A 27,349-nucleotide genomic window follows, 5' to 3' on the forward strand; every position below is an offset into this window, starting at 1 on the left:
CTACAAGAGAAATGAAAAAACAACCAATGAACCAAACAAAACCAAAACCTACCACCATCTAACCAGACAAATACAAATGCTTTATTTAACAGTTGCAGGTCATTCCATGGGTTAAGTGGTGGATATCCAGGACCCTGTAAACAGACCCAAGCATTAGATAGAGCCTTTCTTTCCACACCTCCCAGCAAGTGAGGGGCCCTCCCAAGGGCTGCCAGTGTACCCACCAGCAGCAGGGTCAGCGCAACCTCCGAGCCTCTCTTTCTGACTCCAATAGGGTGAGCACATCACCCTCTCGAACGGGGCCTTTGACGTTTCGGATGATAGAGCGGCTGGTGTCATCCATAAATTCCACACGCACCTACAGGCCCATAACAAGAGTTAAGTGCTGTTACTTATTCCAGAGACCATATAAAGCTCGGGACAGGGACTTGCATCTGACCCCCTCTTCTGATCTTTGGACATGGTACAAAGTGGTGCACACATATAAAGTGGAAGCGCCCCTACCCCAGGAACCTGTAACAGCAAAAGGCCTTACACCAGAGCCCAAAAAAACCTGCTGCACATATATTGCTGGAAGGTCTTGTTGAGGTCTGGGAGAACCCAGCTAAAAGAACACAAAAGGGGCGTGTCTTAAAAAAAAAAGCCTCACATCCCAGGTTAGCTGCTATGCTGAGATCAAAGTCATTAAGTCACCCACAAGATTGGCTCTCACTCTGTAGGCCTGTTGGCTCTAAATTGCCATGATCCTTCTGGAATTCCAACACCATCCCACTCTGTGCCTCCAATTTAAGACTATTCCAGGCCAGCCCAGAACTAGAGATCCCCTAACCTTACTGTCCTCAGTAGCTTTGATGGAAGACCTGGGTAGAGCCATCAGTGGGAGTGGGTCAAGGCCTCTTAGCCCAGGCTGCCCTAGTCTCATGGAGTAGTGAGATGTAAGGCACGCCTCACCATTCTTGGTTTATGTGGGGCGGAGGACCTGAATGGCAGGCAAGCACTTTACCAAGCATGTCCCAGCTTCCCCCGCCCCCAGGACTAAATCTCACACATTCTGTAGTCTAAGCCTGCCTGGAACTCCCAGTGATCATCCTTAGATGCTTGGAATCATTAGCATGGGTTACCACTGGGGTCTTAGTGTGAACGCAGTACTGAGTCTTTGGGGATTTTTGTATGGTAAGCAAGTCTGACAGCTCCAACCAACTCCACCTTTTTCAAAACAGTTTCTTTTTTTAAAGTCTCACTAAGGTATCCATCTTTGTTACAAAGTCATATCCTCACTGAGCCTAGAAGAACTGAAGGCCATCAAATCCAGCTATAAACTTGCATATAGGTGGGTTCCGAACTGAAGGCCACCAAATCCAGCTATAGACCTGTATAAAGGAGGGTTCCGAATTAAAGGCCACCAAATCTAGCTATAAACCTGGTATATAGGAGGGTTCCGAACTGAAGGCCACCAAATCCAGCTATAAACCTGTACATAGGAGGGTTCCGACCCCAGGAAGTCATACGAGTGTCCCCAGCCGCTTACCTGCGTGCACTGTCCCTGCGAACCGGTCCTGCCCAGCACTTTGGTTACCTGCAGGAAAGAAGAGGCAATTAGACCCGACAGGCCTAGCTTTCTTCTTTCTCCCTTTATCCAGGTTTTAAAAAACCCGCAGTCATCTCACCCTAGCCAGCTTTATGGGCTGCACGCGGCTCGTGTCCATGATGGCGGCGATCGGGCGGAGAGGGGTCACGTGAGCAGGGGAATAGCTTTATAGTATACGCCGACCACGCCCCATTCCCGCTCTCGCGAGACGTTACGCACTACCCAGCAATCTTCGGGGCAGAGTCGTCACCCGCGTCCTTCGGAACGGTGGAAACATGGCGTCCGCGACTCGCATAATTCAGAAGCTGCGGAACTGGGCGTCTGGGGTGCGTGAGCAGTTGCGATCCGGGCCAGGGAGGATTTAGGTTCTGTGTTTCCCCGAATCTTCTCCCGCTTCACGTCTCCTTAGCTCACTGTGGGATCCAGGATCCTTGAATTTGTGCCTTCATTAGTTAGGGACTCAAGGTCCTAAATGTTTTGGCTGGCTTCCTGGGATTCCCTTGTGCCTAGCTTTTGCTTCCTCCTGCCTTTCCTCTCCGGTCCCACTCAGTCCTGGAGTTTCCTCGCCCCCGTATCTTAACTTTGAATCTTGTGTGGCTCCAGCTTTCTATTTTTGGAAGGTCGAGGAGCAATTTTTAGGTTTTTGAAAGAAAACTAAAAGGTCAGGGAAGCTGTAGATTTCTGCAGTTCGTGGGAGATGGGAGGTTGGAGAAGGACAAGAGGAAGAGATAGCTATCTATGCCTTTTAATTTAAGGGTCCAAGAAAGACGCTGTATTCAGCACCGGAGCCCAGCAAGCAACTGAGTGGGTGGGTGGATCTTCAGAGAGTGAGAGTTTTCATAATGTTAAGGCAAGCATGGTTAGTATATTGAGCCATATCAAAAGAAGATAAAGGGAGAAAAAAAAAATGGATACTTTTAAAGTTAGACCTTGGAAAGGCTCGCAAACCTAGCAGTAAAACTCTGTAAGTCATTGCCCCCTCTTTTATTTTTCATGTGAGGACCTGTATCCGTGTCCTGATTGGCAAACCCTTGTTCACTAACCCAATCCTGGGGTTCCCTACAGTCTGATTTCTCTTCTCCTCCCACAGCAAGACCTGCAGGCGAAGCTGCAGCTGCGCTACCAGGAGATCGCCAAGCGGTGAGCGGGCCCTGCTTGCAGCCAACCCCAGCCCCTTCATCCTTCCACTGAGCCGAAATCCAAGGCGGCTCACGGTGGTACAACCTTTAATCTCAGCACTCGGGAAACAGGCAGGCTCATTTCTGTGAGTTCAAGGCCCACTTGATCAACATGGTGAGTTCCAGGCAAGCCAGAGAGCGACATAGTTAGACCTTGTCTGAAATACAAACGAATGAAAGGAGGGAAAGGACAAAACAAAACGAAAAACAAACTGAAAAACAAAAACAAACACCCAAAAACAACCTCCAAACTTTCTTTGGAGCACTGAACAGAGATCTTTCTTGTCAGACTATGGAAACAGAAATTTACTTTTAATTTCATGTGGACATCTTGGAGTCATTTGTTGGCATTTTGGGTAGATTTGTAGTTCTCACTGTGACCCCACACAGTGGGGTAATAAATTCTCAAGCAACTGATGGCGGTGGGGTGGGGTGGGGTGGGGTGGGGTGAGACCCAGGTATGCTAAGTCATTGCTTAAAGTCACTTATAGGCGGGCCAGCCTGGGTTCAGAATAAGCCCCTTTGTGAGAACCTAGAAGGAGCCGAGGGGAGCATCTGAAACAGTACCCAACCTGGCCTGACATTTGTCATGCAGCCACAGCGTGGCCTTACACTTACGATCCTACTTCTGCCTCTCAAGTGCTGGGATTCCTCCAGGAGTGTACCTCCATACCAGCTTTATGTGGTACTGGGGACAGTTTTATACATGCTAAGCACTTCATCATCTCAACTGTATCCGCTCAGCTTCAATTCTTTTTTTTGGAGGCAGGGTTTCTCTGTGTAGCCTTGGCTATCCTGGACTCACTCTGTAGACCTAGAGATCTATCTGCCTGCCTCTTCCTCCCAAGTGCTGGGATTAAAGGTGTGTGCTACCGTGCTCAGCTATTTTATTTATTTATTTTTTGGTTTTTCAAGATAGGGTTACTCTGTGTAGCCTTGACTATCCTGGACTCGCTTTATAGACCAGGCTGGCCTCGAACTTAAAGCCATCTACCTGCCTCTGCCTCCCAAGTGCTGTGATTAAAGGTATGAGCCACCATGCCTGGCTCAGGTTAAATTCTTAGCTTCGCCTTTTTTCTTTTTTTGTTTTTGTTTTTTGAGAGGGTTTCTCTGTGTAGCCTTGGCTGTCCTGGACTCGCTTTGTAGACCAGGCATATAAAGTTAGCCTGAGTTGGTCTCTAACTCTGATCTCTTGCCTCCTGTGCTGAGTTGACTGCACATGCGTTACTACACCCGTTGAGAGGCAAGGTCTTAACACTAGTCCTGGTCTGCTTGGAACTCACTTATATAGCCCAGGTTGGCCTTGGACTCAGTGAGATCCTAGGAAAAGGGTTGTACTGAGCCTGGGATTACAGGCAAGTGCTAGCAGCTTCTTTAGGCTAAGGGCGCCCTCTAGTGATTCATTTGGGTCTTGGCATTAGACAAATGATTCTTTTTGCTGTGTACAGATGATAAAAACTATGGCTTAGCATGTATGTTTGGTCAAATTCTAAATTTCACATTTTTTTTGTCATTTTAGAACTTTATGATTGTTTTTTATTTCTAAAATCCGCCACCGCCCCCAGGGTTTCTCTGTGTAGCTTTAGCTGTCCTGGACTCATTTTGTAGACCAGGCTGCCCTTGAACTCAAAGCGATCTGCAGCCTCTGCCTTCCAAGTGCTGGGGATTACTGGTGTGCCCCACTGTGCCCAGCAACTCACTGCATTTATTGTGTGTGTGGTTTGTATGTAGGTTAGACGAAAACTTGTGGGAATAGTTATTTTTTCAGGTCCTGGAGATTGAAATTAGGTGGTCAGGCTTAATGGCAGGCACCTTTTCTCCCTTTGCACTTTGGCTAGTCATTGCTTTGCTTTCTTTTTCTTTAAAAAAACAAAACAAAACAAAACAAACCTTTTCTTATTTTGTGTGTGTTTTATGTGTATGTATGGCTGTGCACTACATGCATGCAATATCTTGGATGCCAGAAGGTGTTTGATCTTTTGGGACTGGAGTTACAGACAGTTGTGAGCCACCAGGTAGATACTAGGAAATGAACCTGGGTCTTCTGCAGGAAGTGCTCGCATTGTGCTCTCTCTCAAGCCTTCCCTGTTGTTTTCTTCAGAAGACAGGGTATCACCATGTAGGTCAGGCTGCCCTGGAACTGAACTCTGCAGCCCTCTCTTGCTTTCCTGCTTAAGTCTGTTGAGTACTGGGAACTACAGTGGTGCATCCAGAACACAGCCATCTTTCTCATTTTATCTTCTCGTTGTTGTTTTGTTTTTTGTTTTCAAGTCAGGGTTTTTCTGTTGTAGCCTTGGCTGTTCTGAACTTGATTTGTATACCAGACTGGCTTTGAACTGGCTCAGCTTTGCCTCCCCCTAGTGTTGGGATTAAAGGCGTGGGCCACCATTCTTAGCTTCATTTTATCTTCTTCCCCCCGCTCCCCCCCTGGTTTTTTGAGACAGGGTTTCTCTGTGTAGCTCTCTTGCTGTCCTGGAACTTGCTCTGTAGACCAGGCTGGCCTTGAATTCACAGAGATCCTTCTGCCTCTGCCTTCCAAGTGTGAGATTAAAGGTGTGCTCCACCACGCCCGGCTTAGCTTCTTTTTTTTACTTTTAAGATTTAATTTAATTAATTAATTTATTTATTTTTGGTTGGTGTTTTTGGAGGTAGGGTTTCTCTGTAGCCCTTGCTATGCTATCTTGAAACTTGCTTTGTAGACCTGGATGGTCTTGAACTTAGAGATCTGCCTTCCTCAGCCTCCTGGAGTACTGGGATTAAAGGTGTGTGCACTGGCTAATTTAGGAATTTTTTATTTTTTGTTTTTGTTTTTCTTTTGTTTTTCGAGACAGGGTTTCTCTGTGTAGTCTTGGTTGTCCTAGACTTGCTTTGTAGACCAGGCTGGCCTCGAACTCACAGCGATCTTCCTGCCTCTGCCTCCTGGGTACTGGGGTTAAAGGTGTGCACCACCATGCCTGGCTTATTTTAGGTTTTTTAAGAGAAGAGTTTCTCTGTGTAGCCGTGGCTGTCCTGGAATTTGCGTTGTCGACCTGGCTGGTCTGAAACTCAAAAGAGATCCTCTTGTCCCCTGCCTCTGCCTCCTGAGTGCTGGGAATAAAGGCTTGTTCTACTACTGCTGGACAATTTTAGGCAATTTAAAGCATGGGTTGCAGGCCTTAAATCCTAGGGTTGAGGGATAGAGGCAGGTGGAACTCTGTGAGTTCGAGACCAGCAGCCTGGTCTATATAGAACTCTAGGACATTGGAGACCCTGTCTCAGAACAACAACAACAACAACAAAATAAACCCCATTTATTTATATGTGTCTGTGTCGGCGTGTGTGCAGAGATGTGCCTACTGAGATACAGAGGCCAGGAGAAGGCGTTGGACCCCTTAGGGTTGGGGTTAGAGGCACCTGAGGGATGCTTTGCTTACCGTGGGTGTGCTGGGGTCTGAACTCTGTTCATTGTGATTGTACAGCAGTTCCTCTTAAGGGCTGAGCCGCTCTCCCTCGTTTTTGTATCTTGAGACAGTCTCTTGTAGCCTGTGCTGACTTGGAACTCCCGTTGCTGAGAATGGCCTTAAACTCATTCTCTTGCTTCCGCCTCTCAAGTATGTCGACTTTTCTTCTTTCCTTCTTTTGTTTCTTTTTTCAAGACAGGTTTCTGTGTCATCTTGGCTGTCCTGGACTTACTTTGTAGACTGCCTGCCTCTGCCTCCTAGTCCTGGGACATACTTCTTTCTTTCCTTTTTTTTCCCCCTGGGACAGGGTTTCTCTCTTGTAGCCCTGGCTGTTCTGGACTCACTTTGTAGACCAGGCTGGATATTTCTTTTTTTTTTTTTTGGTTTTTCGAGACAGGGTCTCTGTGTTAGCCTTGGCTGGCCTCGAACTCACAGTGATCCACCCGCCTCTGCCTCCCGAGTGCTGGGATTAAAGGCGTGCGCCACCACGCCCGGCTCAGGCTGGCTATTTCTTATTTAAAAAAATAAAATGGCTTTAATTCCAGCACTCAGGAGGCAGAGGCAGGAGGATCTCTGAGTTCGAGGCCAACCTGGTCTACAAAGAGAGTCCAGGACAGCCAAGGCTACAAGAGAAACCTTGTCATGAAAAAAGAAAAAAAAAGCTTTCAAGATTTTAAGGAGAACTTAAAATTGCTAGGTAAAAATGCATTGTGACAATGTGGCCAAAATAAAACCCATTTGTGTGTGTGTGTGTGCGTGCGTGCACGTGTGTGTGCGTGCACGCGCTTGCTTATCCCCCACCCCCCTTGTCCCAGAGAAATTCCTCTTGTTTGAAGTTCAGTGTTTTCTTTGAAGGCTTTAGGTTTCTTGGCAAGGCCAGCATTTAACCTAAGGCCCGACTGAGCTTTGTTCTATATAACCCCTCTACAGGCAATGCTGAGTGTTGGCAGGAGACCACACAGTGGCAGGAAGAGCACAGACTTGGACAAGTTCCCAGGGCAAGGTGTTCTTTGAGTAGTAAGCTTTTATCCCAGCAGGGTTCTTCAAAGAGTTCCTCAGATAACAGGGAACTCACAAGAGCCAAAGCCCGGTCTTTGGGGTTGGGGGTTGGGGGGGACCACTTCAATTGCATTATCTGGGGCTTTGGCTCAGTGTTATGGACTATACTTGCTGGGTAAAGGGTGGTCACAACTTGCCACTCTGACCTGATTTTCTTGAACGCCTTTAGGTAGATGGAAGGCTGCTGCTAAGTTTAGCTTTGTGTTGGGGATAGGAGCATGTCTAGGTCTCCCCTTGGCTTGGGCACTTCAGGAAGGGGCCTCTATAGCTAACCATATGTGAGACTTAGGGTGACTGGGGTAGAACATATTTCCTCAGCCTGGCCTGAAGACTTAACACGTAGATTACTGTCTGATGCTTGGTTTCTGGTTCCAGACCCCGGCATAGACTGTGATAATGTATCAAGGCATGCCTCTGGCCTGTAGCCTTCTTTGTAGCACCCCAAACTCAGTCTTGTAGTTGAGTTGTAGCCATAAGAGGGGCTGTCAGTTTGTTTTAATGCCAGTGTTTTTATCCTCAGGACCCAGCCGCCTCCTAAGCTCCCTGTGGGCCCCAGCCACAAGCTGTCCAACAATTACTACTGCACTCGTGACGGCCGGCGGGAAGTTGTGCCTCCTTCAGTCATCATGTCTTCACAAAAGGCCCTGGTGTCGGGCAGGACAGCTGAGAGGTGAGGACCCTCGACTTCCTCGCCTAGAACTCTGCAACATTCCCTTTTGCTGCTGGCCTTCCCTTTCTGGCAGGTGAAAAAGTGCTTTTCCGCAATCCCGTTTTATCAGCTGGGTGTGGTGGGACAGGCCTGTGATCCCTGTACTCAGGAGGCTAAGGCAGGAGAATCAACAGTTCACACCGGGGCTGAGAGAAGAGCTTATTTTGTAAGCTACTTGTCTCGTAATCGTTGTGACCTGAGTTTGATCCCAGAGCCCATATTTGAAAAGCCAGGCCTGGTAGTGCACTTGAAATCCTTGTGTTTGTGAGGTTAGACAGGCTGAGGCAGGACGTTTGCAAGTTCCAGGCCAGCCTGGGTGATGTAGTTGGGGGCAGGTTCCATGGCTTAGTGGGGAAGGCACTTGCTGACCTGAGGTTGGTCCATGTGGTGGAAGTGGAGACTCAGTGCCTGCAAGCTGTGTTCTGACTTCCACACCTGCGCACGGCGTGCCCGCAGGCCCAGTAAGTTATTTCAGAAATGATAATGATAAAAGAACCTCAAGGGAACCCCAGAGAAAGAAACCTGCCTATCTGGTCGCTGTCCTCAGGTGCCTTTTCTTAAATGAGGATGGCAATAGTATTTCATGAGCTTCATAGGAGGCTGTGGTCTAGAATGAGGTTTTGAACTAGATCCAGCAGATAGAGACAGAATTGGTATTTATGTGGAAGTCTGAACACTGAGTGAGCTTAGTTGTTATCTCAGCCTTCTGAGAAACCAGGTAAAAGATCGCAGCCAGTTCCGTGGCGGAGCAGCTTTAGCTGGCGCGATGGCGCAGTCCCTTCCGGCTTAGCCTTTGTTAGGCTTCTGCTTCTTTCAGCCCTTTGCTCTCCATAAGGCCCACCTCCTGGTCTACAGATCACTCCCATTCTGCTTGATACAACGAGGGGTGAAGTCTGGTGACACTGCAGCATTTAGGGCTCTTACTGACCTTGCAGAGGACGTGGGTAGGGTTCCCAGCACCTACATGGCGCCTTATAGCTTTCCCTAACTCCAGTTCCGGGGGATTTGATTCCCTGTTCTGTCTCTACAGGTACTACACATGGCAAGTGATACACATACATACTAGTTGGCAAATTAGCCATAGCCATAGCCATACACATACATGTAGAAAAAAAAATAGACTGAGGTGCTGAGCCTAGACGCAGTGGTACATACTTTGCATCCCAGTTCTCACAAGGCAGAGCTGGAGGATGGCTACAGTTGGAGGCCAGCCTGGTCTGTGTAACGAGTTCCGGACAAGCCAGGGGTACATAGTAAGATCCTGTCTCAAACACACCAAAATCAAACAAACCAACAAAAAAGGCTGGAGAGATGGCACGGTGGTTAAAATTGTGCCATGCTCTTGCAGAGGAATAGAGTTCTGTTCTCAGCACCTATGTAGACTGACTAACAACCTGTAACTGCAGCTTCAGGGCATCCAGTACTCTCTTCTAGATCTCATAAGTACATGTACTCAAACACACCACCTCCCCACCCCCCTTACATGCTGTCTACCCACCTACCCGCCTGCCCACCTGCATGCCCATCTGTCCGTCCGTCCATCCGTCCGTCCGTCCGTCCGTCCATCCATCCATCCATCCATCCATCCATCCACGCATTCATTCATCATGACTGGGTTTCTCTGTGTATCAGCCTTGGCTGTCCTGGAACTCCCTCTGTAGACCAGGCTGGCTGCAAACTCACAGAGATCTGCCTGCCTCTGCCTCGATAGTGTTGGGATTAAAGACAAATGCTCCCATCCCCAGCTTACGATATTTAAAAAACAAAGATGCTGAGGTGATGGCTCAGTTGGTAAAGTTCTTATAGAACTTACTTTTCAACCCCAGAATCTATGGGTGGAAAAAGCTGAGCCTCCTAGTGCACACTTAAAATTTCAATATTGTGGTGGCAGAGATAAGTGGATCCCTGGACCTGCTGCCCACCCAGCCTAGGAAAGTTCCAGACGTAACAAGGACTGTGAATCAAATAAAAGGTGGATGCTGCTTGAGAAATGACACTCAAGGTTTTCCTCTGACTTTCTTTCTCTCTCTCTCTCTCTCTCTCTCTCTCTCTCTCTCTCTCTCTCTCTCTCTCACACACACACACACACACACACGCCTGTATACCTTCACAAAGAAGCATGGCCAATTCTGGAATCACAAAGAGAAACCAGTTAAAGTTAGAGTAAGTATATGATATTGACCATGAATCTCCCTTAATGAGCTTATGAATAGAGTTCATGCCATACTTGATTCCTGATAACTCTTGCAAAACAGAAAATGGATGCCTAGAGAGGCAAACAAGCCTAGGCCATAGAGCCAGGTCACAGCGAGGTGCAGTGTATCTTAGTCTTTTCTTTTTATTCAAGAGCTTTTGCTGGTTGTGGTAGCTTACTTCTTTAAACCCAGCACTTGGGAGGCAGAAGCAGCCAAATTACCGAACAACCAACCCTACACAGAAAAACTCTGTCTCAAAAAACAAACCAACTGGGCGTGGTGGCTCACACCTTTATTCCCAGTACTTAAGGCAGCAAAGGCAGGCCAGCTTGGTCTACAGAGTGAGTTTCAGGACAGCCAAGGCTACATAGAAAAACCTTGTTTTGAAAAAAACTAAACCAGACTCCCTAAATTAAAAAAAAACCCAAAATAGGGTTACATTTAAAAAATACATATTTACTTGTATTTTACGTATATGGATATTTGTTTTTCAAAAAAAATTTATTATGTATACAGTGTTTTGCCTACACATACACCTACACTCCAGAAGAGGGCACCAGATCTTATTATAGATGGTTATGAGCCATTATGTGGTTGCAGGGAATTGAACTCAGGGCCTTTGGAAGAGCAGCCAGTGCCTGGCACCTGCAGAGGCCGAAAGAGGCCATCTGGACCCCTAAAACTGGAATTATAGATAGTTGTGAGCTGCCATTTGAGTGCTGCAAACTAAACCTGGGTCTTCTGGAGAAGCAGCCCATGCTGAGCTATTGCTCTAGTCCCAAGATTTATTTTTATTACTTTTAAATACATGTCTACATATAGGCCTGTGCATGTTGATGAGTGTGTCCTGGGAGGCTAGAGGCATTAGATCTCCCTGCAGAGTTACAGGTTCTTGTGAGCCATCTGATGTGTGTATTGCCAACTGAACTCAGGTGTTTCTGTTAAGCCATTTCTCCAGCTCTTGGCCTTTTTTACATTAAAAAGAAAGTTTGTGTGTAGTGCATGTATGTGTATGAGGAGGTGGTTTGCTTGTTTTTGGTAATTGGTTCTCTGCTTTCACCTTGTTCAGGTAAGGTTTTGCTTCTCCTGCTGTGCTGCACTGAAGAGGGCCGGCCTAGGAGCAGTCCGACTCCTGTCTCTAGGAGTGTCGGCATTACAGGCGCACACTGCCACGCACAGCTTTTTATGTGGGCTCTCAGGATCAAGTTAGTTTGTCAGGCTTGCACAGCAGTCATTTGCTCACTAAGCCATCTCCCTAGCCATCAGCACAGCAGTAGATGGCCAACACAAAACAAACGTTGGTAATTTTGGAGATGTTTTGTCTTAGTGCTTTTGGCATTCTTTTACATACAGGTCTTTTGCACAAATATATATTTTCCAAGTTTGTGTTTTTATGGGTTTTGTTTGTGTGTGAGAGAGAGTGAGAGTACATGTGTTTTTCTTTTTTTAAGTGTTTTTGGTGGCTCTTGTTTGATTTTTTAAATTATTTATTTTGTTTTTATTTGGCAGTTTGTTTTATAAAGAGACTGAAGACATGGAGCTGTGTAGGTGGGAGGAATGGGGAGGGCCTGGGAGGAGATGAGAGGGGAAACTGATCAGAATATGTTATATGGAAATTTTATTTGTTTATTTGTTTGTTTGCTTGCTTGTCTGGTTTTTCAAGACAAGTTTGGTTTTTTTTTGTAGACTTGGCTGCCCTGGACTCCCTTTGTAGACCAGTCTGGCCTCGAGCTCACCTGCCCCTGCCTGAGTTTAAAGGCACGTGCCATCATGCTCAGCTGAAAAACTTATTTTCAATAAAAAAAGCCAAAAACAACAAATAAACAAAAAGATCCTTTTCCACTGTTTTGTAGACCTGGCTCTAACTGGACTTTGTCTTTTTCTTGCAGCTCTGCTGTTAAAGCCACCGAGAAAAAGGCAGTGACACCGGCTCCTCCCTTAAAGAGGTGGGAGCTGTCGAAGGACCAGCCATACCTGTGACCCTGCCCTAGGCTACCTCGCCTGTCCCCAGGGCCACGTGACTGATTTTCCTCCTTGGATTCCCTCTGAGGAGAGTGTGACCTAATTTATTACAAATACACATCGTGCCACAGTGCTCCCACTCTGCCTTGTCTTCGTATTTATTGGTTCGGTTAGCTTGCTATTGTGTGTGCAGGGTGTGTGCATACACGCTGCCGCGCGTGCGGGTGGAGGTGAGAAGACAACTTTGGGAATGGCTTTTCTCCTTCCACCTTGTTCTTGCCATGCTGTGTATTCCAGGCTAGCTGGCCTAAGAGTTTCTGGGTGCTGCCGCCATCTCTGTCTCGTAGCCTTCTGTAGGATTGTTGGGATTACAGATTTGAGCCACCGCATGCTTTTTGGTTCTGAGGATGGAACTCAGGTCTCAGCCTTTTGAGGCTAGTACTTTTACTTGTGAGCCATCTTGCTAGTCCACTTCTTCTTTTTTTTTTTTTTTAATAAAGATAAGGTCTTGGTGGGTTGGTTGTATGCCTATAACCTCTGCCCCCAATAAGCTCGTAGGTGAGTGTCATTGTCCCTTAAGTAGGTCTGTGGATTCTGAAGGTACAACTGTGGAAAATGTGAATAAAACACCAAACCCAAACCGAGTGTTGTGGTGCATGTCTCTCACCTCAGTACTTAGGAGGCTGAGGCAGGAGGATTGTCAGTTTGAGGCCAGCTTGGGTTTATAGATAGGAGCCTATCTCAGACTAACAAACAGAACACTGCCACCCTATGGAAGGTTCCATAAGTGTGTTGAAACTGGAGCCCTCTGGAAGCAAGAGCAAGGGGAAAAGGTGACAGCCCTGACCAGAAGGTGTCAATACCCCAGAGTGGGGGTTACAGATGCTGCAGCTATAGGTTTCACTAAGGAGTTTGGATTTTGGTTTGAGGAAAGGGACAAGCTAGATTCAGAGAGAAGGTCAAAAGGGAGAGGAACGGTGGTCATAGTGTACAGCAGCCTCAGCGATATGTGGCACTGAAAAATGCTGTGTATTTTTGTGCTGAAACTGCAGGAGTGGCGTGGGAAAGAGGTCTGGGCCAGCCTGTCTGCTTGCCTTCCTTCGCCCCCTCCCCCCCAGACTGGGTTTCTCTGTGTAGCCTTGACTATCCTGGATTCACTTTGTAGACCAGGCTGGCCTCGAACTCACAGTGATCTGCCCAAGTGCTGGGATTAAAGGCCTATGCTATCATGCCCAGATGTCTTTTCTTTTTCCTTCCTTCCTTCCTTCCTTTTTTTTTTTTTTTTTTTTGAGACGGTCTCAAGTTGTTTATATTTGAGGATAACCTTTCTCAGTGCTAGGACTGCTAGTGCCCCACCATTGGTTTATAGGAGACTGGGAATGGACTGCAGGACTTGGTGCATGCCAGGCAAGCACTAGCAACTGAGTTCCATGTTCATTCCTTTTGTTTTTTGAGGCAGGTCCCACTCTAGCTTAGGCTAACTTGGAACTTACTCAATAGCCCAGGCTGATCTTGAAGTTACCAAAGTCTTTCTGCCTCAGCCTTCCAAGTTCTGAGGATACAGGTGTTAGCTTCCATGTGTGGGCTCAGCTCTTTACCTCTGGGAGGCCATCTTGGGAGACCATGCACTCTCGGTGATAACTGGCTGTGAACTCTAGGCATTTGGTAAGTAAGTGAATTTCATTCTCTGTAAATCCAGAGTCTGCTCACTGCTCTAGATAACCTCTTCCACGAAGGTCCTCCCTTCCCTGGGCTGTCCTTGTTTACCTCTGTATCCCTCTTTGCACGTGAACTCCATTACCTTCTCCACAAATTGGTGAGGCTTAACAGAGTACACTCCAAAAGAAGCTATAACCTCCAACGTTTCACAGTGGTCAGACAGTCCGTCCATCTGCAAATAGAAACATTTGTGTAAAAGTCTGCAGTTAAATGTAGCCTTCTGGTCTATATTCTCAGAAACTTCCCCACTGAGGGACAGTGCTTGTCTCCAGCCTTTCTGGGAGGTAATGCCACAGATTCAGAAGGTAGAACTACGGAAGACATAATGTGAGAAGAAAACACTGCGGCGGTAACCCCAATACTTAGGAGACCAAAGCAGGAGGGTCACCTGTTCCAGGCCAGCTTAGGTTATGTATTGAGAACACATCTCAGACCTACAGAACACTAACACCACAAAATCACTAGCCACATCAGAGCATTTTAAAAGCACCCACTGTATGTAAGTTGGATGAGAAAACTGAAAGGCTGCCAATTGTGTATCCATCTCCTACCCCCGGTGATGAGAATGTCAGAATAAAATGTCTCTCGAGTCTGAGAACTAGAGGATATGAGGTTGGGATGGAACTCAAGTGGACGGGACAGTGCAATTTGGAAGCCAGTAACTTCATTCGTTTCTTGATGACTTCAATCTTTCACTGCTTGTGCCTTGCATCAAGGACATAGCAGTCATCGACCCAACATCATGATCCACCTGCAGCTGCCATTCTAGTGGGTAATCAGGCAATAAAGCTAAAGTAAATAAATTATAAAATCTGAAGGTGGCACGAAAGCTGCAGGAGAGACCACAGCAGGAGTGTCCACAGGGTGTGGCTGCCGTATTCATTGGGACTATTGGGTAGTACGCGTGTGAAGTTTAGGCCAACGTTGGTCAGTTCATTTATAGCTGTGGAAGTTTATTATTTCAAATTGATGTGGTTCTTATTTTTTTGGTCCTGGGGAATTAAACCTAGAGCCTCCTGATTACTAGGCAAGTGCTCTCTACCACTGAACCACAGGAACCCCTGTTCATGACCTGTTTTGGTGATTTTTATTCTGAGGGTCTCTTTTAATAGTTTTGGTTGGGTTTAGTATTTTGATCCTCTTCCTCAGTCTGTAGAGTATCTGAGAATACATCTGGGAGTATACTTGGGAGGCCTAGGTCCCCAAACCCATCAGACTTTGCTGCTGGAAAAAAGCCTGGAGGAGCCGTAAATTCTAGGTTCCTTGTATTCTGGTACTTACGGTTTCAGGCTCGCAGGCGCCACTCCCCCTGCCTTTGTGTGCGCGTGCGCGAGAATCAGAGCGCACCTTTCTAGCTGCTGGCGGCGGCGGCTGGAGCGGTACCGACTAGCGGTTGGATGGCGCGGGGCGGAGCTGGGCGGGCAGCGGCCCTGGGCCTGGCACTGCGGCTGCTCCTTGGTCTCGGACTAGGCCTGGAGGTCGCCCCGGCTCCGGCTCCGATCCAGGACCAGGACCAGGACCAGATCTCTGGTGAGTGATTCCACAAACTCCCCTTACTTCACCGCTTTCTCCCCGCCCTCACGCGCTGGCATCGCCTCACTATTGGCTGTACAGTCAGACACTCCCCCTCAGCACGCGGGGTTTGGACTCAGCGTAGGGAGAGCCGGTCGGTCTGTGCCTACAGAGGGGACCTCCACGTGGGTGCCTCCTCCTGTCTTCTGCTGCCCAATGCCCAGCTTTCCCTTTCTCTGCCCTGGCCAAAGTCACCTCCAAGCCGTCCTTCAGCCCAACGCAGGCTGCTAGGCTTATGCTTCTGATTTTGTTTGACCTCTCACCACGCAGAGCTGGTCACCTGGCACCTTCCTGCAAGCAGGTATGCCTTCCTAGAACCCTCCGTCCTGAGCCTGAACTTCTGTGGCTGCTCTCTGAGCACCTAGAGCAGCTTCCGTTTCTCCTTGGATTCCTGCCTCAGTGAATGGAAGGAAGAGTGCAAGTACGAGCCCTGGAGTGTATTTCACTTGTGAACCCCAAACATGGTCAGGCAACTGAACTGGGCGGGAACAGAAGGTCCCAATTGTGACCGCTGGCCACCACCGACCTTCCACTCTACAGGAGAATAGATCTTACAGTTTTGAATTTGCTTTTTTGGGTTTTATTATGTTGTTTTGAGGTGGTTTTTTTTTTTTTTTTTTTTTTTTTTTTTTGCGACAGAGTCTCACTTTGTATCTCTGCCTGGCCTGGAACTTGTTATGTAGACCAGGCTGGGCTTGAACTCCCAGAGATCCACCTGGCTCTGTCTCCAGAGTGTTGCGATTAAAGGCAGGCACCGGCTCACTCCCTCCTCCCCCTCTTTAATATGTATTGGTGTTTTATGTCTGTGTAAGGGTATCAGTTCCCCTGGAATTGGAGTTACAGACAGTTATGAGCTGCCACGTGAGTGCTCGGAATTGAACCCAGGTCCTCTGGAAAAACCGGTGCTCTTAACCACAGAGCCGTCTCTCTCCAGCCTCTACTGGCTCACATTTTTGGGACAGAGTCTCACTGTGTAACAGGCTGGACAGGACCTTGTGACTCTTGCCTTAGTTTCCCCAGCACAGGGGAGATTTTATAGACACGGGCCACTTGATCTGGCAGAGTTTTACGGATGTGAAAAGTACCACCCACAGTTTTATATAGCTCCAAGCCGTCCTCTTGTCCCAGCGTCCCAAAAGCTGGGGAGTTACAGATGAGCACCAACATGCCTGGCCTTAGTGTCCCCCCCTCCCCCCCATTACAGATGAAGACACTGGCTGGGGGGAGGAGAAATCAAGGAAGCATCCTGATTCCTGTCTGATTAATTGTCCCGTGAGGCAGGGTCTGCTTTGCTCTGGGCCCACTCCAAGAAAATCCAGAAAGTCAGGCACAGGAGGTCTGAATTGGAAGACAGATGAGGACTGAGTTGTTAAGTGTGGAGAGGAGGCTATGCCTGGGGGCAGTGAAGGTGGCCAGGGCTGGCCCTCAGTTCTTCAACTCTCCCAAGCTCCTGGGACTGTGTGGTATGCAAGTGTAATTGTATTTAACTGCAGGGAGGGAGAGGGAGGGAGGGAGGGAGGGAGGGCTGGTGGTGGCTCTGGCTCTGTGTGTGAGGGGGGAAGCTCTAAAGGCCCCCTCCCGTCTCTGCTTCTTCCTTCCTGCTGATTCAAGTACCAGGCCCCCTTCACTGCTTGCCTCTCTAGATAAGCAAACAAGCCCTAGCCTCCCAGTTCAGAGTCCAGGAAAGGCTTACATTTCTTTCGGACTCAACGTAGACCCCTCACACGACCTGCTGCCCACGCGCTGTCAAGCTCTGACCTGGCCAGGGCCATGAGGCCATGCCCCTGACTTTCACTGAGGGTGTCCAGTCAATAGGAGGATGGATGTGATTAGTTATGGGCTGTTGGTATTTGTGGGAGGCAGGACTTCCTGGGGGTGTATGAGACGTTGTCCGCGATGTAAGCTGATCTGAAGGCTGCAGAAGGATCGCAGATGTAGCGTGGAAAGATAGGCTGGGCTGTAAGTGGGGTATAGCTCAGTGGTAGATTATTTGTCTGATTTGCAAAAGGGTCTAGATAGCAGCCCCCCCTCCCCCCAATACAAAGTTGAAGAAGGGCTTTTAAGCTGTGGAAGGTACATGCAAAGGCCCTGTGCTAAAAGTAAGCCGAGTCTCTTTTGGATGAGCTACAAGGAGGAGGCCTGGATAGGAGGAGTTTGACGCAGAAGGGAGAGATTTAGGTTCCGTTTTGAGAGGGAGGGTCTGGGTGTCAGAGGATGGTGGGTGGTAGGAGTGGGTAACTTGAGAGAACTGTGATGCTCTGTCCCGGTGAAGATTAGGTACCAGGGGTCCAGTTCAGAGGTGATAGACATGTTTAGGTCATGGAGAGTGTTTTGACCTGGGAAGAGTTTAGGAGATGAGGCAACAGGCTTGGTGACTAAGCATGTTCTCTTGTTTTAAGACAAGGTCTTCCTGTGTAGCCCTAGCTGGCCTGGAACTCAGGACTCTTCTGCCTCCAACCTTCTGAGTGCTGAGATTATAGGCATATACTGCCGTGCTTGGCTTTTGAGCAGGTTTATTACCTAGGCTTTCAATTTCCCCTTTGCTAAACAGGTGGGCTAGAATAAGCCCCACTGACTTTGATCATGAGCCTCTTACAGAGTAAGTTGGGGAGCAGCTTCTCCCCCAACCTATTTAACCATGGAGTTTGGAGGTCTCCAGTGTAGACTGTCTGGTCATTTGGAGCCTAGTAGTCTCAAGGGTCAGTGATACCTGGGTTTGAGTCCTTACTCTCACCATCTCTGTGCGATCATAGTGTTTGGGTAGACTGGAGACTGTCTACCAAGCAGCATCTATGAACAGCACACACAGTGCTTTGCAGGAGGGTGACTGCCAGTATAGTTTCTGCACCCTGGGACATGGCTTGATCCCAGCTGATTGCAACTCACAACCTTCCTCTTGGAGAATGTTCTAGATTTGGACACCCCCCCCCCCCCCAACCCCAACCCCTGCCACCTCAAGAGCTCACTTAATGTTCATCTCTCAGGTCCCAGAGCTGGCTCGTGCCCGACAGACAGCTTCCAGTGTCTTGTCACTGGCTACTGTGTGCCCTTTTCCTGGCGCTGTGATGGGGACCAGGACTGCTCTGATGGCAGTGACGAGGAGAATTGTAGTAAGTGGCCATCCCTGGAGAGGGGCTTTAGAACGCGTGTTTGGGCTGGTGCCAGTTATAGAGGTGGGGATTAGGAAAATGCTGTGTTCCTAGGGCTGGGTGAATGGGGCTGGCAAAGCAGGCAAGGTGGAGTCTATGGGTCTAGAAGGTTGGGAATTGCCTTTAATCCCAGCACTCTGGAGGCAGAGGCAGGTAGGTCTATGTAAGTTTGAGGCCAGCAGTACATACTGAGTTCCAGGCCTACCAGAGCTATATAGTGAGACCTTGTCTCAAATAAAAAACAAAAACAAAAACAAAAGAGCTGGAGTCTAGGCAGGCTTGTAGGGAGGCTGAACAAGGAAGGGAGGAACCTGAAGGGAAGACTAGATACTGGAAGGTGGAATCGGCAAGAGTAGTAGGTAGAGACTTTACACAGGGCGAGCCTTTACACACAGGCTTAGCTATTTTTTATTTTATTTATTTAGTGTGTATCTGGGCACGTGTGTGTGTATAAGTATGTTTGCCAGCATGGTTGTGTGTGTGTGTGTGTGTGTGTGTGTGTGTGTGTGTATAGGCTAGAGGTTGACATTGGTGTTATCCTCTATTGCTCTCCACCTTCCTTTTTGAGACTGTCTTTCACTAAAATTGGAGCTTCCAGTTTTCAGCTAAACTGGCTGGCCCAAAGCTCCCCCCCTCGCCCCCCCCCCCATCTGCACTCTCAGTATCATGGTCAGGTATGTGCGCTGCTGCCCCTGGTGTACATGGGCACTGGGGATCAAACTCAGTCCACATGCTTGTGTAGCAAGTACTTTATCCATTGAATTATCTACCCAGTCCTAGAGAAGTTGATTTTTATCTTATCTTATATTTTAATTATATTATATTATATGATTATGCTGTATATTTCTGGCTGGCCTGAAACTCTTTGTGTAGACCACGCTAACTTTAATCTCATAGAGAAGCCATCTGCTTCTGCCTCCTGAGTACTAGGATTAGAGTAGCTAACGTAGTGAGATGCCATTCTCAGCTCAGTCAGCTGCTTTTAGAAGCTAGGATTTAGAGGGAACTGGCTAACTGGAGTGCTGGGCCCCCTCCCCCCCACTTTGTTGTTGTTGCGGAAGGTTTCTCTACATAGCCCTGGCTGTTCTAGAACTCATTATGTAGTCTAGGCTGGCCTTACATTAAGAGATTTGCCTTCCTCTGCTTCCCCGAGTGCTGGGATGAAAGGTGTGCACCACCATACCTGGCGTCCTGCCCTTTGTCCCATGGTTGTTTGGAGCCTGATTGACCTTACGTTTCAGGGATTGAGCCCTGTGCTCAGAATGGACAGTGCCAATCGATTGCTGCCCTTCCTTGCTCCTGTGACAACATCAGTGGTTGCCCTCCTGACTCTGACAAGAACCTTCTCAACTGCAGCCGCCAGCCCTGTCAGGAGGGCGAGCTGCATTGCGTTCTGGGTGATGTCTGCATACCACACACGTGGCGCTGTGATGGCCACTCAGACTGTCCTGACTCCAGTGATGAGCTCAGCTGTGGTGCGTGCTTTGGGATCTTAGCATACCTGTGTGGGTGGGGAGGGCAAGCAGTTAGGTGAGGACATTTGTTATCTTCCCGTGTGTGACTAGACTGAGGATGTGAACACATCTCCTAGGCCTTTCTCCTTGTGGTGGTGAACAAGACATCATCAGGAGTAGTGATTTCTCACCAACTCTACTCAGTCTTAGATCAGGAGACCGGGTGACCTTCTGTACCTCATTGCTAAGCCTTGGGTGCCTTTCAACCACTGATGCCTGGGCTTATTGCAGACACGGACACAGAAACTGACAAGATCTTCCAGGAGGAGAATACCACAACTACAATGACTTCTATGACCCTAGAGAATGTGACCTCTTTCAGGAATGACACGGTTGCCTCTGCTGGGGACCCATCCCGAAGCCCAAATGCCTATGGGGTTATTGCCGCTGCTGGTAAGACAGGCCTTCCCATGAGAGGGAGGAGCTTGGGGTGATTGGAGGGAGCACCCGGAAGACTATCCGTGTGTTAGGATGTGGTATCTTCTTCTATCCTTCTTGCCCCACTCCTCTGACCGTCTGTCTGTCCCCTACAGGGGTGTTGAGTGCCATCCTGATTTCTGCTACACTCCTCATATTGTTACGACTCTGGGGTCAGGGTTACCTGCCCCCGCCCGGGCTGTTGGTGGCTGTGAAGGAGTCCCTGCTGCTGTCAGAAAGGAAAACCTCACTTATCTGAGAACTCACGCTCACCACCTGGCCCTGAGTGCAGTCAGACCAGGGCCAAGCCACAGTGGGACATGCAGGCAGCTGCTGCTGGCTTCTCAGCTTCAAGACCTGGCCTCTTTTAGCCACAGATGTGGTCCTACAGACTGGAGGTTCCCAGACACCCCCTTTGTATGTGGACCACTTGGATGGAGAATTCCCATAGTCAGGACTGAGGGCCTGGCGCCAGCGTGCTCGCAAGAAATGGGGCTAACAACCCTGGTTTAGACACTCCTGCTGCTCACGTTGATGGATGGCCATTAAAGTTCCTTCAGCTCCTCTGCTGCCTCTAGCCTCTGTTTCCCTTGGCCTGGGCAGCCCAGCATCTCTTCTGGGTCCCCTTCTGCCCTCTAAGAAGGAGCCTTCGGACAAGAGAACATGGAGATGTGTCCTGGACACGCCCTCTGCTACTCTGCTTCCTTCAGAAGGTGGGGCTGGGTGTTGAGTCTACTCGTGTTAACAGTGGGTTAGTAGAAGACAGAGGAGAGCTGAGGTGACGTCTCCTCAGTGGGAATTCCACTGTCATGGCGTCCGCTTGGGAAGGGGAGGGAGGAGAGTAGAAGCAGTAGGCTTGATTGTGCATACCTGTAATTCTAGCACTGAGGAGGGTGAGCATGAGGTGCTGGAGGGCAGGGCATGTCTGGGCTATGCAGGAAGACCTTGTGTCCTCTCCTCTCCAGATGCAGTTGGTCCATGTTTTATGAGACACTTGTGTTCGAGGCTGGCAGGTTGTTTACTGTCTAGCAGTGAGGTGGCCCTGGGAGGGAAGGGCTGTCCCCAGGTGGTAACTGAGGTCCCAGATGCCTGAGCATGAGCAATAAAGAAAACAAGAAAATACAGTTAACCATGCAACTTGGCTTAAAGAGTAACAAGGCAAAACTCTTCTCAGACTCTTAGCCCTTAAATTCCTAAGCAAATGGTGAGAACTGTTGGAGTCCCCTCACTGGCATCTTTGGTGGCTTCTGTTAACCTGGGGGTCCCATGATGAGGATTGGAGCTCTGAAGCTGTGCAAGTAACAGGACCTGAGTTCAGATCCCCAGTACCCATGTAAAAAGCTGGATTTGCCTGTAATCTTACTACTGAGGGTGGCTATGAGGATAGGGGGATCCCAGAGCCTGATAGTCTAGCCTGAGAACTTGAGATTCAGTGAAAAACTCTGTCTTAAAAATAAAGAGGAGGGCTGGAGAGGTGGCTCAGAGGTTAAGAACACTGCCTGCTCTTCCAAAGGTCCTGAGTTCAAGTCCCGGCAACCACATGGTGACTCACAACCATCTATAATGAGAGCTGGTGCCCTCTTCTGCAGGCACATATGCATTGTATACATAATAAAAATTAATTAAAAAAATAAAAAGGAGGGGCTGGGGATATGCCTCAGTGATTAAAGCACTTACTGCACAAGCATGGAGGCATGGTTTGGATCCCCCAAATCCATGTAAATGCTGTGTGGGTGTGGAGGGCTGCCGCTAATTCCAGCCTCAGGAAGCTAAGGCAGGGTACTCAGAGCAAGCGTACTGGTGAGATCCTACCTCATTGAAAATGGTGGAACAACAATGCCAGGATGATTCCTGTCATCAACCTCAGGTGTCCATACACACATGCATGTATAAATGTACATGTGAACCCTCCTCCAGTGCATATATATTTCCCCCCCCCCCCACCATACCACACACCTCTGGCTTCAATCAATATACATGTGTATACATACACATCTTCACATATGCACCTGCACGTACAATTGTAGATACACACATACAAAAACACACAAATACAAGATCACTTCCCAGTACATACACACACACACACACACACACACACACACACACACACACACACATTCTCACACACACACACACACACACTCATACACACACACAGACACACACACAAATCTCCTTTTTTCCAAGAGAGGGTTTTTCTGTGTAGCCTTGGCTGGCCTGGGCTTGCTTTGTAGACCAGGCTGGCCCAGAACTCACAAGAGATCCACCTGCCTCTGCCTCCTGAGTGCTGGGATTACTGTGCCCGGCTCATACACAAATCTCAACAAAAAGAATTCCTCTGAGGAGCTCTGATGCCTGGCAGGCAGTGACTTGGTCACTGATAATGTGATGCTGGATGCATAGGTAAGGGGAGGGGGAGAGAAGCAGAGGGGAAGGGGCAAGGGAGGAGGGGAAGAGAGGCAGAGGGGGAGGGGCAAGGGAGGAGGGGAGAGGGGGAGAGAAGCAGAGGGAGAAGGGCAAGAGAGGAAGGGAAGGGCGGGAAGAGGAGATATTAAGATTTTGAACTACAGACCAGCTTGGACCACGTAGTGAGCATCCATCCATCCATCCATCCATCCATCCATCCATCCATCCATCTGAGATTAGGAAGATTATAATCTTTGCTTTTAGGCTAGTTAGGGGAGAAAGGTTTTTCTTTTATCTTTACCAGTGCACTATGCTTGTCAGCCATAGGCCACAGTTGGCCAAGATTGTGTGTATCAGGTTATCTGGAGTGTTTGGGTTCTCTCTGGGGCAAACCACCCAATACTTGGTGGGTGGTATTTTTTATTTCTTATGAACAGAGTGTCACTGTGTAGTACAGGCTAGCCTCAAACTCCTGATCCTTCTGGCTCAGTTTCCCCACTGTTGGGGTTACTCTTGTGTTCCACCACACCTGGTCCTCCATGGTATTGTATCTCACTGTGGTTCTGCAATGTGTGGTTATCCCAGGTGGTTTCAGCTGCCATCCTCCGGGCTAGGGCTGGCTTAATGTCAACATGTGGGAATACCTTTTATTGGTATGTGAAAGTTGGGCTCTTCCATGTGCCTACTGGACTTAACCGGTTGTGGGTTTTCCTTAAGACATTGGGAGTCCCAAGGTGCAAAGGAGTGGTTTTTCAGTTAGGATCTCTCACTTGGAAACAAGAGTCTGATCTAACCATTGGTGGTTTTGAACTCCATATATAGTTGAGGATGACTCTGTGCTATTGTTTCTGCTTGCCTCCCTATCCCCAGTGCCAGGATTATAGGTATGTACTACCCTGCCTGGTTTTATGGGGTGCTGGGGATGGACCCCAAGGCTTTGTGTATGCCTGGCGTATGCATATAGCCAGGTGTAGTTGCTCATTCTTGTGATTCCAGGTGTTAAAGTGGTGTGATTAAAAGAGTGAATTGATATGTAAAAAAAAAAAATGTTTAATTAAAAACCAACCAAACAAACAAAAAAGTGAGTTGAGGCAGGAGGATTACCTTAAGTTCCAATACAGATTACACTTTGTATATGCAGATACTCTACCAACTGAGCTATGTCTCCAGCTACATCTTTCTTCTCCTTTACTCTTATTATTTGTGCTTAGGAGAAAGGGTAGCCCTACTTGGCAAACAGGAAGGACTCCTAGGCAACCGGAGTGCCATTCCCATCCCAGCCATGGACTTTGACATTCAGGGACAGATCAAGGGGAGGCTGACGTGGTGGGTGAAGGCTCAGTAAATTCTAAGTGGTGTCAGGGTTGCCCAGAAGGGGTGTGCCAGGTCCTTGTGGCAGGGCAAGGAGGGAGGTTGAGTATGCTTGTTCTGTTCTGCCCATTCTTTTCCTTTTTTGTTAAAGAGGAAAATTCAGGTAACTTAAAATTAACCATGAACTGGGTGTGGTGGCACATGCCTATAATCCCAGCACTTGGGAGGCAGAGGCAGGCAGATCACTGTGTGTTCAAGGCTAGCCTGGTCTAGAGAGTGAGTCTAGGACAGCCAAGGATACACAGAGAGACCCTGTCTTGAAAAACTTAAAAAAAAAATTAACCATGAACCATCTGAATGCATTTAGCATATTCACAGTGTGGTGTGGTTACCACCTCACTATATAATCACCCCTAAGAAACCCCAATCCCATGGGACTTCGTGGTGTACTCCTGTAATCCCAGCACTTGGGAAGATGAGGCTGAAGAATTGCAAGTTTGAGTTTAGCCTGAACTTTATACACCTTTTCTCCTCAACGCAACAACAGCAGCAGCCACCATCACCACCATAAAGAAATCCTGTTCCCTGTAGCAGTTACTCCCCATCCCTTTTTTTCTTCCGTAGCCCCCACCTGAGGCAGCTAATCACTTTGTCTCTATGGATGTTCCTGATCTGGAGTTCCCACACAAATGGATGTACAAGTCTCTCCTCTCCTTTCTTCTCTCCTTACACACACACACACACACACACACACACACACACACACACACACACACACACACCCCTCTGCATATGTGTTTTTTACATTTAGTGTGTGTGTGTGAATCCGTGTGCTTGCATGCCATGGTGGCTGTGTGTTAAGTCAAAGATCAACTTGCAGAGATTCTTTTCTCAATATTTGCATCTCAAGAGTCAAATTCAGGTCGCTAGGCTTGGAAACAAGCACCTGGTGAAACATCACTGGTCCTGTTTTTTGCGGGGGAGGCAGGATTTCATATCACAGGGTGGCTTTGAGTCACTGTGTAGCTGAGGGTTACTTGAACTTCGGATCCCTCTTGCGTCGGTTTCCTGCATGCTGGGAGTAGTCTTTCAGAACCAAACCTGAAGTGATTTTTTTTTCCTTTTTTTTTTTTTAGACAGGGTTTCTCTGTGTAGCCTTGGCTGTCTTGGACTCGCTTTGTAGACCAGGCTGGCCTCAAACTCACAGCGATCCGCCTGCCTCTGCTTCCCAAGTGCTGCAGTTAAAGGTGTGTGCCATCACTGCCTGTCTATTTTCTTTTTCTTTTACTTAGATCTAGTCACACCTTGTATCTCCAAGTGGTTTTGATTCACTGTAATCTGTTCTTGGAACCTGGTGTAATCTTCCTGCCTCAGCTTCCCAAGAGCTGATATGACAAGAGTGAGGGACACACGTAGCTGTATATGTGATATTTGTAGTTGGCCTTTTCATGTCCTCTTAGGTCATGGAGCTGCAGTATGTACCAGCATGCATTTTGTTCTGCTGTTACAGCTCAGCAATATCACATCAGGTAGGCTAGCCGCCTCTTGTTTATTCATCTTACAGTTGGTAGGCAGTAGGGCTACTTCCATTGCCTGTGTCCATTTTTACAGATGGTAGAAATTAAATTAAATGGACCACATAGTATCTGAGTTGAGATCTGTATACCTATATCTATAGCTCTCCTTTTTAGCACAGGGTATCTATCGTTCCAAAGCTTGGAATTCGGTGGACCTAGAATTCACTGTGTAGCCTATGCTGGCCTTGAACTCTCAGCAGTCCTTACCTTCTCAAGTTAAGGGCTTGTTTGCATGTTATGAGTTTTCACTAGTTTCTATGTGTGATGGATGTGTGTGTGCGTGCATGTATGTGTGAGGTCAAAGGACAACTTTGGGTGGGGTGTCACTCCTCAGGTGCACTCTCCCTGTCTCTCACTGCCCTGAACTCAGGTTGCTGGGATTACAGGTGTGCTGTCATGCCTGCCTCTTTCACGTGAGTTCTGGGGATGGAACTCAGGTCTGCAGGCTTATAAGGTGAACACTTCAAGTGAGCCGTCTTCCAGCCTTCTCTTAGAAACATTTATTTTACATATATTTCTCTTTTGTCTGCATGTATGTCCGTGTACCACATGTGTGCCTGGTGCTCATGCCTTCCGGAAGATGGTGTCAGGTCTCCTGGGGCTGGAATTACAAATGGTTGTGAGCTGCCACTTAGGTGCAGGCAATCAAACTTGGGTCTTCTGGAAGAGCAGCCGGTGCTCTTGACTTCTGAACCATCTCCCCAGCTCCATTTGCCCTTATTTTTTGAGTCTTTTTGCTATAGTCTAACTTGTGTTTTTCCTTTTTAGCCTCCCAAGTGATAGGATTGTAGGCATTTGCCTTCACACCCAGCTCTACACTGAGGTTTGATCCTGAAGAGTCCACTCATGGCAATCTGGAAAACTGTACCCCTGTGAGGCTGGGTAGAGCCCTCAAAACCCAGGGTACACATGGCTGGCCCCACAGACCTCTTGACTCAGGTAATAGTCAGGTTGAGACAGGATGTCCCCCTGACCTTGTTGATGCAAGGTATTATAGCAGAGTGTAACCTTGAACTCTTAAGATTTACTTATTTATTATGTATACAGTGTCCTACCTGCACACGTGCCTGTGTGCCAGAAGAAGGCAGAAGATCTCACTAAAGGTGGTTGTGAGCCACCGTGTGGTTGCTGGGGATTGAACTCGGGACCTTTGGGATATTTGGGACCAGTGTTCTTAACCTGTGAGCCATCTCTCCAACCCTAACCTTGAACTCTTGACCCTCCTGTTTCCGTTTCTCTGGTGCTGAGATAGCGGGGTGCACCACCACGCCTGGGTGATGTGGTGCTGGGGATGGAGCTCAGGACTTTGTGTACTGCCGGGCAAATGCTCTACTGACAGCTACACCCCAGTGTGCTTTGCTTAGTTTTAAATTTTTATTTTTTTTTGGTTAAACAATTTAAATTAGCAGAGCTTCATTTTGACATTTGAAACAAAATGTGTTTTATTGAACCTGGTCACATGTCTTCTCTCACTGCCCCAAGCCCTGAATGTGCCTTCTTACTCTCAGAACCGTCCTTGTGATTACATGTCACAGGTGGTCACTGCCGTC

General features: G+C 48.1%; 3 protein-coding genes and 1 long non-coding RNA gene across 6 annotated transcripts in view; 2 read left to right on the top strand and 2 right to left on the bottom strand.

Moving 5' to 3' along the window:
- Positions 1–59: 59 nt before the first annotated feature.
- Positions 60–1,785, bottom strand: RPS28 (ribosomal protein S28). 2 transcript variants are annotated; one of them, XM_084797051.1, is made up of 5 exons: positions 1,668–1,785; positions 1,529–1,576; positions 554–604; positions 225–358; positions 60–134 (listed from the first exon to the last, which is right to left on the bottom strand). In XM_084797051.1, the coding sequence occupies exons 1-4, from the start codon at positions 1,704–1,706 to the stop codon at positions 236–238; spliced, it is 261 nt and encodes an 86-aa protein (XP_084653177.1). In that variant the 5' UTR covers positions 1,707–1,785; the 3' UTR covers positions 60–134; positions 225–235. The 2 variants fall into 2 exon arrangements, with proteins under 2 accessions (XP_084653177.1, XP_084653178.1); XM_084797052.1 differs by lacking the exon at positions 554–604.
- NDUFA7 (NADH:ubiquinone oxidoreductase subunit A7) lies at positions 1,775–12,270 on the top strand. 2 transcript variants are annotated; one of them, XM_084797050.1, is made up of 4 exons: positions 1,775–1,914; positions 2,679–2,728; positions 7,786–7,935; positions 12,059–12,270. In XM_084797050.1, the coding sequence occupies exons 1-4, from the start codon at positions 1,864–1,866 to the stop codon at positions 12,147–12,149; spliced, it is 342 nt and encodes a 113-aa protein (XP_084653176.1). In that variant the 5' UTR covers positions 1,775–1,863; the 3' UTR covers positions 12,150–12,270. The 2 variants fall into 2 exon arrangements, with proteins under 2 accessions (XP_084653176.1, XP_084653175.1); XM_084797049.1 differs by lacking the exons at positions 1,775–1,914; positions 2,679–2,728 and adding exons at positions 6,834–6,903; positions 7,137–7,209.
- The window catches only part of LOC311606056, a 169,220-nt gene continuing 148,420 nt past the window's right edge, over positions 6,550–27,349 (bottom strand). The window contains exon 2 of the long non-coding RNA XR_014782177.1: positions 6,550–6,634. This is a non-coding gene — a long non-coding RNA (uncharacterized lncRNA). The remainder of the gene's footprint in view (positions 6,635–27,349) is intronic.
- Positions 15,159–21,068, top strand: CD320 (CD320 molecule). The gene is made up of 5 exons (XM_084796559.1): positions 15,159–15,380; positions 18,407–18,532; positions 19,813–20,046; positions 20,317–20,478; positions 20,619–21,068. The coding sequence occupies exons 1-5, from the start codon at positions 15,248–15,250 to the stop codon at positions 20,759–20,761; spliced, it is 798 nt and encodes a 265-aa protein (XP_084652685.1). The 5' UTR covers positions 15,159–15,247; the 3' UTR covers positions 20,762–21,068.

Source organism: Acomys minous (assembly GCF_964271855.1).
Source record: "Acomys minous genome assembly, chromosome: 9".
Taxonomy (NCBI): Eukaryota; Metazoa; Chordata; class Mammalia; order Rodentia; family Muridae; genus Acomys; species Acomys minous.

Excerpts from the sequence above, each read along its gene's own strand:
- CD320 (XM_084796559.1), top strand. The coding sequence starts at position 15,248 with ATGGCGCGGGGCGGAGCTGGGCGGGCAGCGGCCCTGGGCCTGGCACTG. Across the intron at positions 18,533-19,812 it reads CAGTGACGAGGAGAATTGTA|GGATTGAGCCCTGTGCTCAG; the intron begins GTAAGTGGCCAT and ends CTTACGTTTCAG. Across the intron at positions 20,479-20,618 it reads TGGGGTTATTGCCGCTGCTG|GGGTGTTGAGTGCCATCCTG; the intron begins GTAAGACAGGCC and ends TGTCCCCTACAG.
- RPS28 (XM_084797051.1), bottom strand. The coding sequence starts at position 1,706 with ATGGACACGAGCCGCGTGCAGCCCATAAAGCTGGCTAGG. Across the intron at positions 1,577-1,667 it reads AGCCCATAAAGCTGGCTAGG|GTAACCAAAGTGCTGGGCAG; the intron begins GTGAGATGACTG and ends TCTTTCCTGCAG. Across the intron at positions 605-1,528 it reads CGCAGGGACAGTGCACGCAG|CTGGGTTCTCCCAGACCTCA; the intron begins GTAAGCGGCTGG and ends GTGTTCTTTTAG.
- NDUFA7 (XM_084797049.1), top strand. The coding sequence starts at position 6,849 with ATGAAAAAAGAAAAAAAAAGCTTTCAAGATTTTAAGGAGAACTTAAAA. Across the intron at positions 6,904-7,136 it reads GGAGAACTTAAAATTGCTAG|GCAATGCTGAGTGTTGGCAG; the intron begins GTAAAAATGCAT and ends ACCCCTCTACAG. Across the intron at positions 7,210-7,785 it reads GGACAAGTTCCCAGGGCAAG|GACCCAGCCGCCTCCTAAGC; the intron begins GTGTTCTTTGAG and ends TTTTATCCTCAG.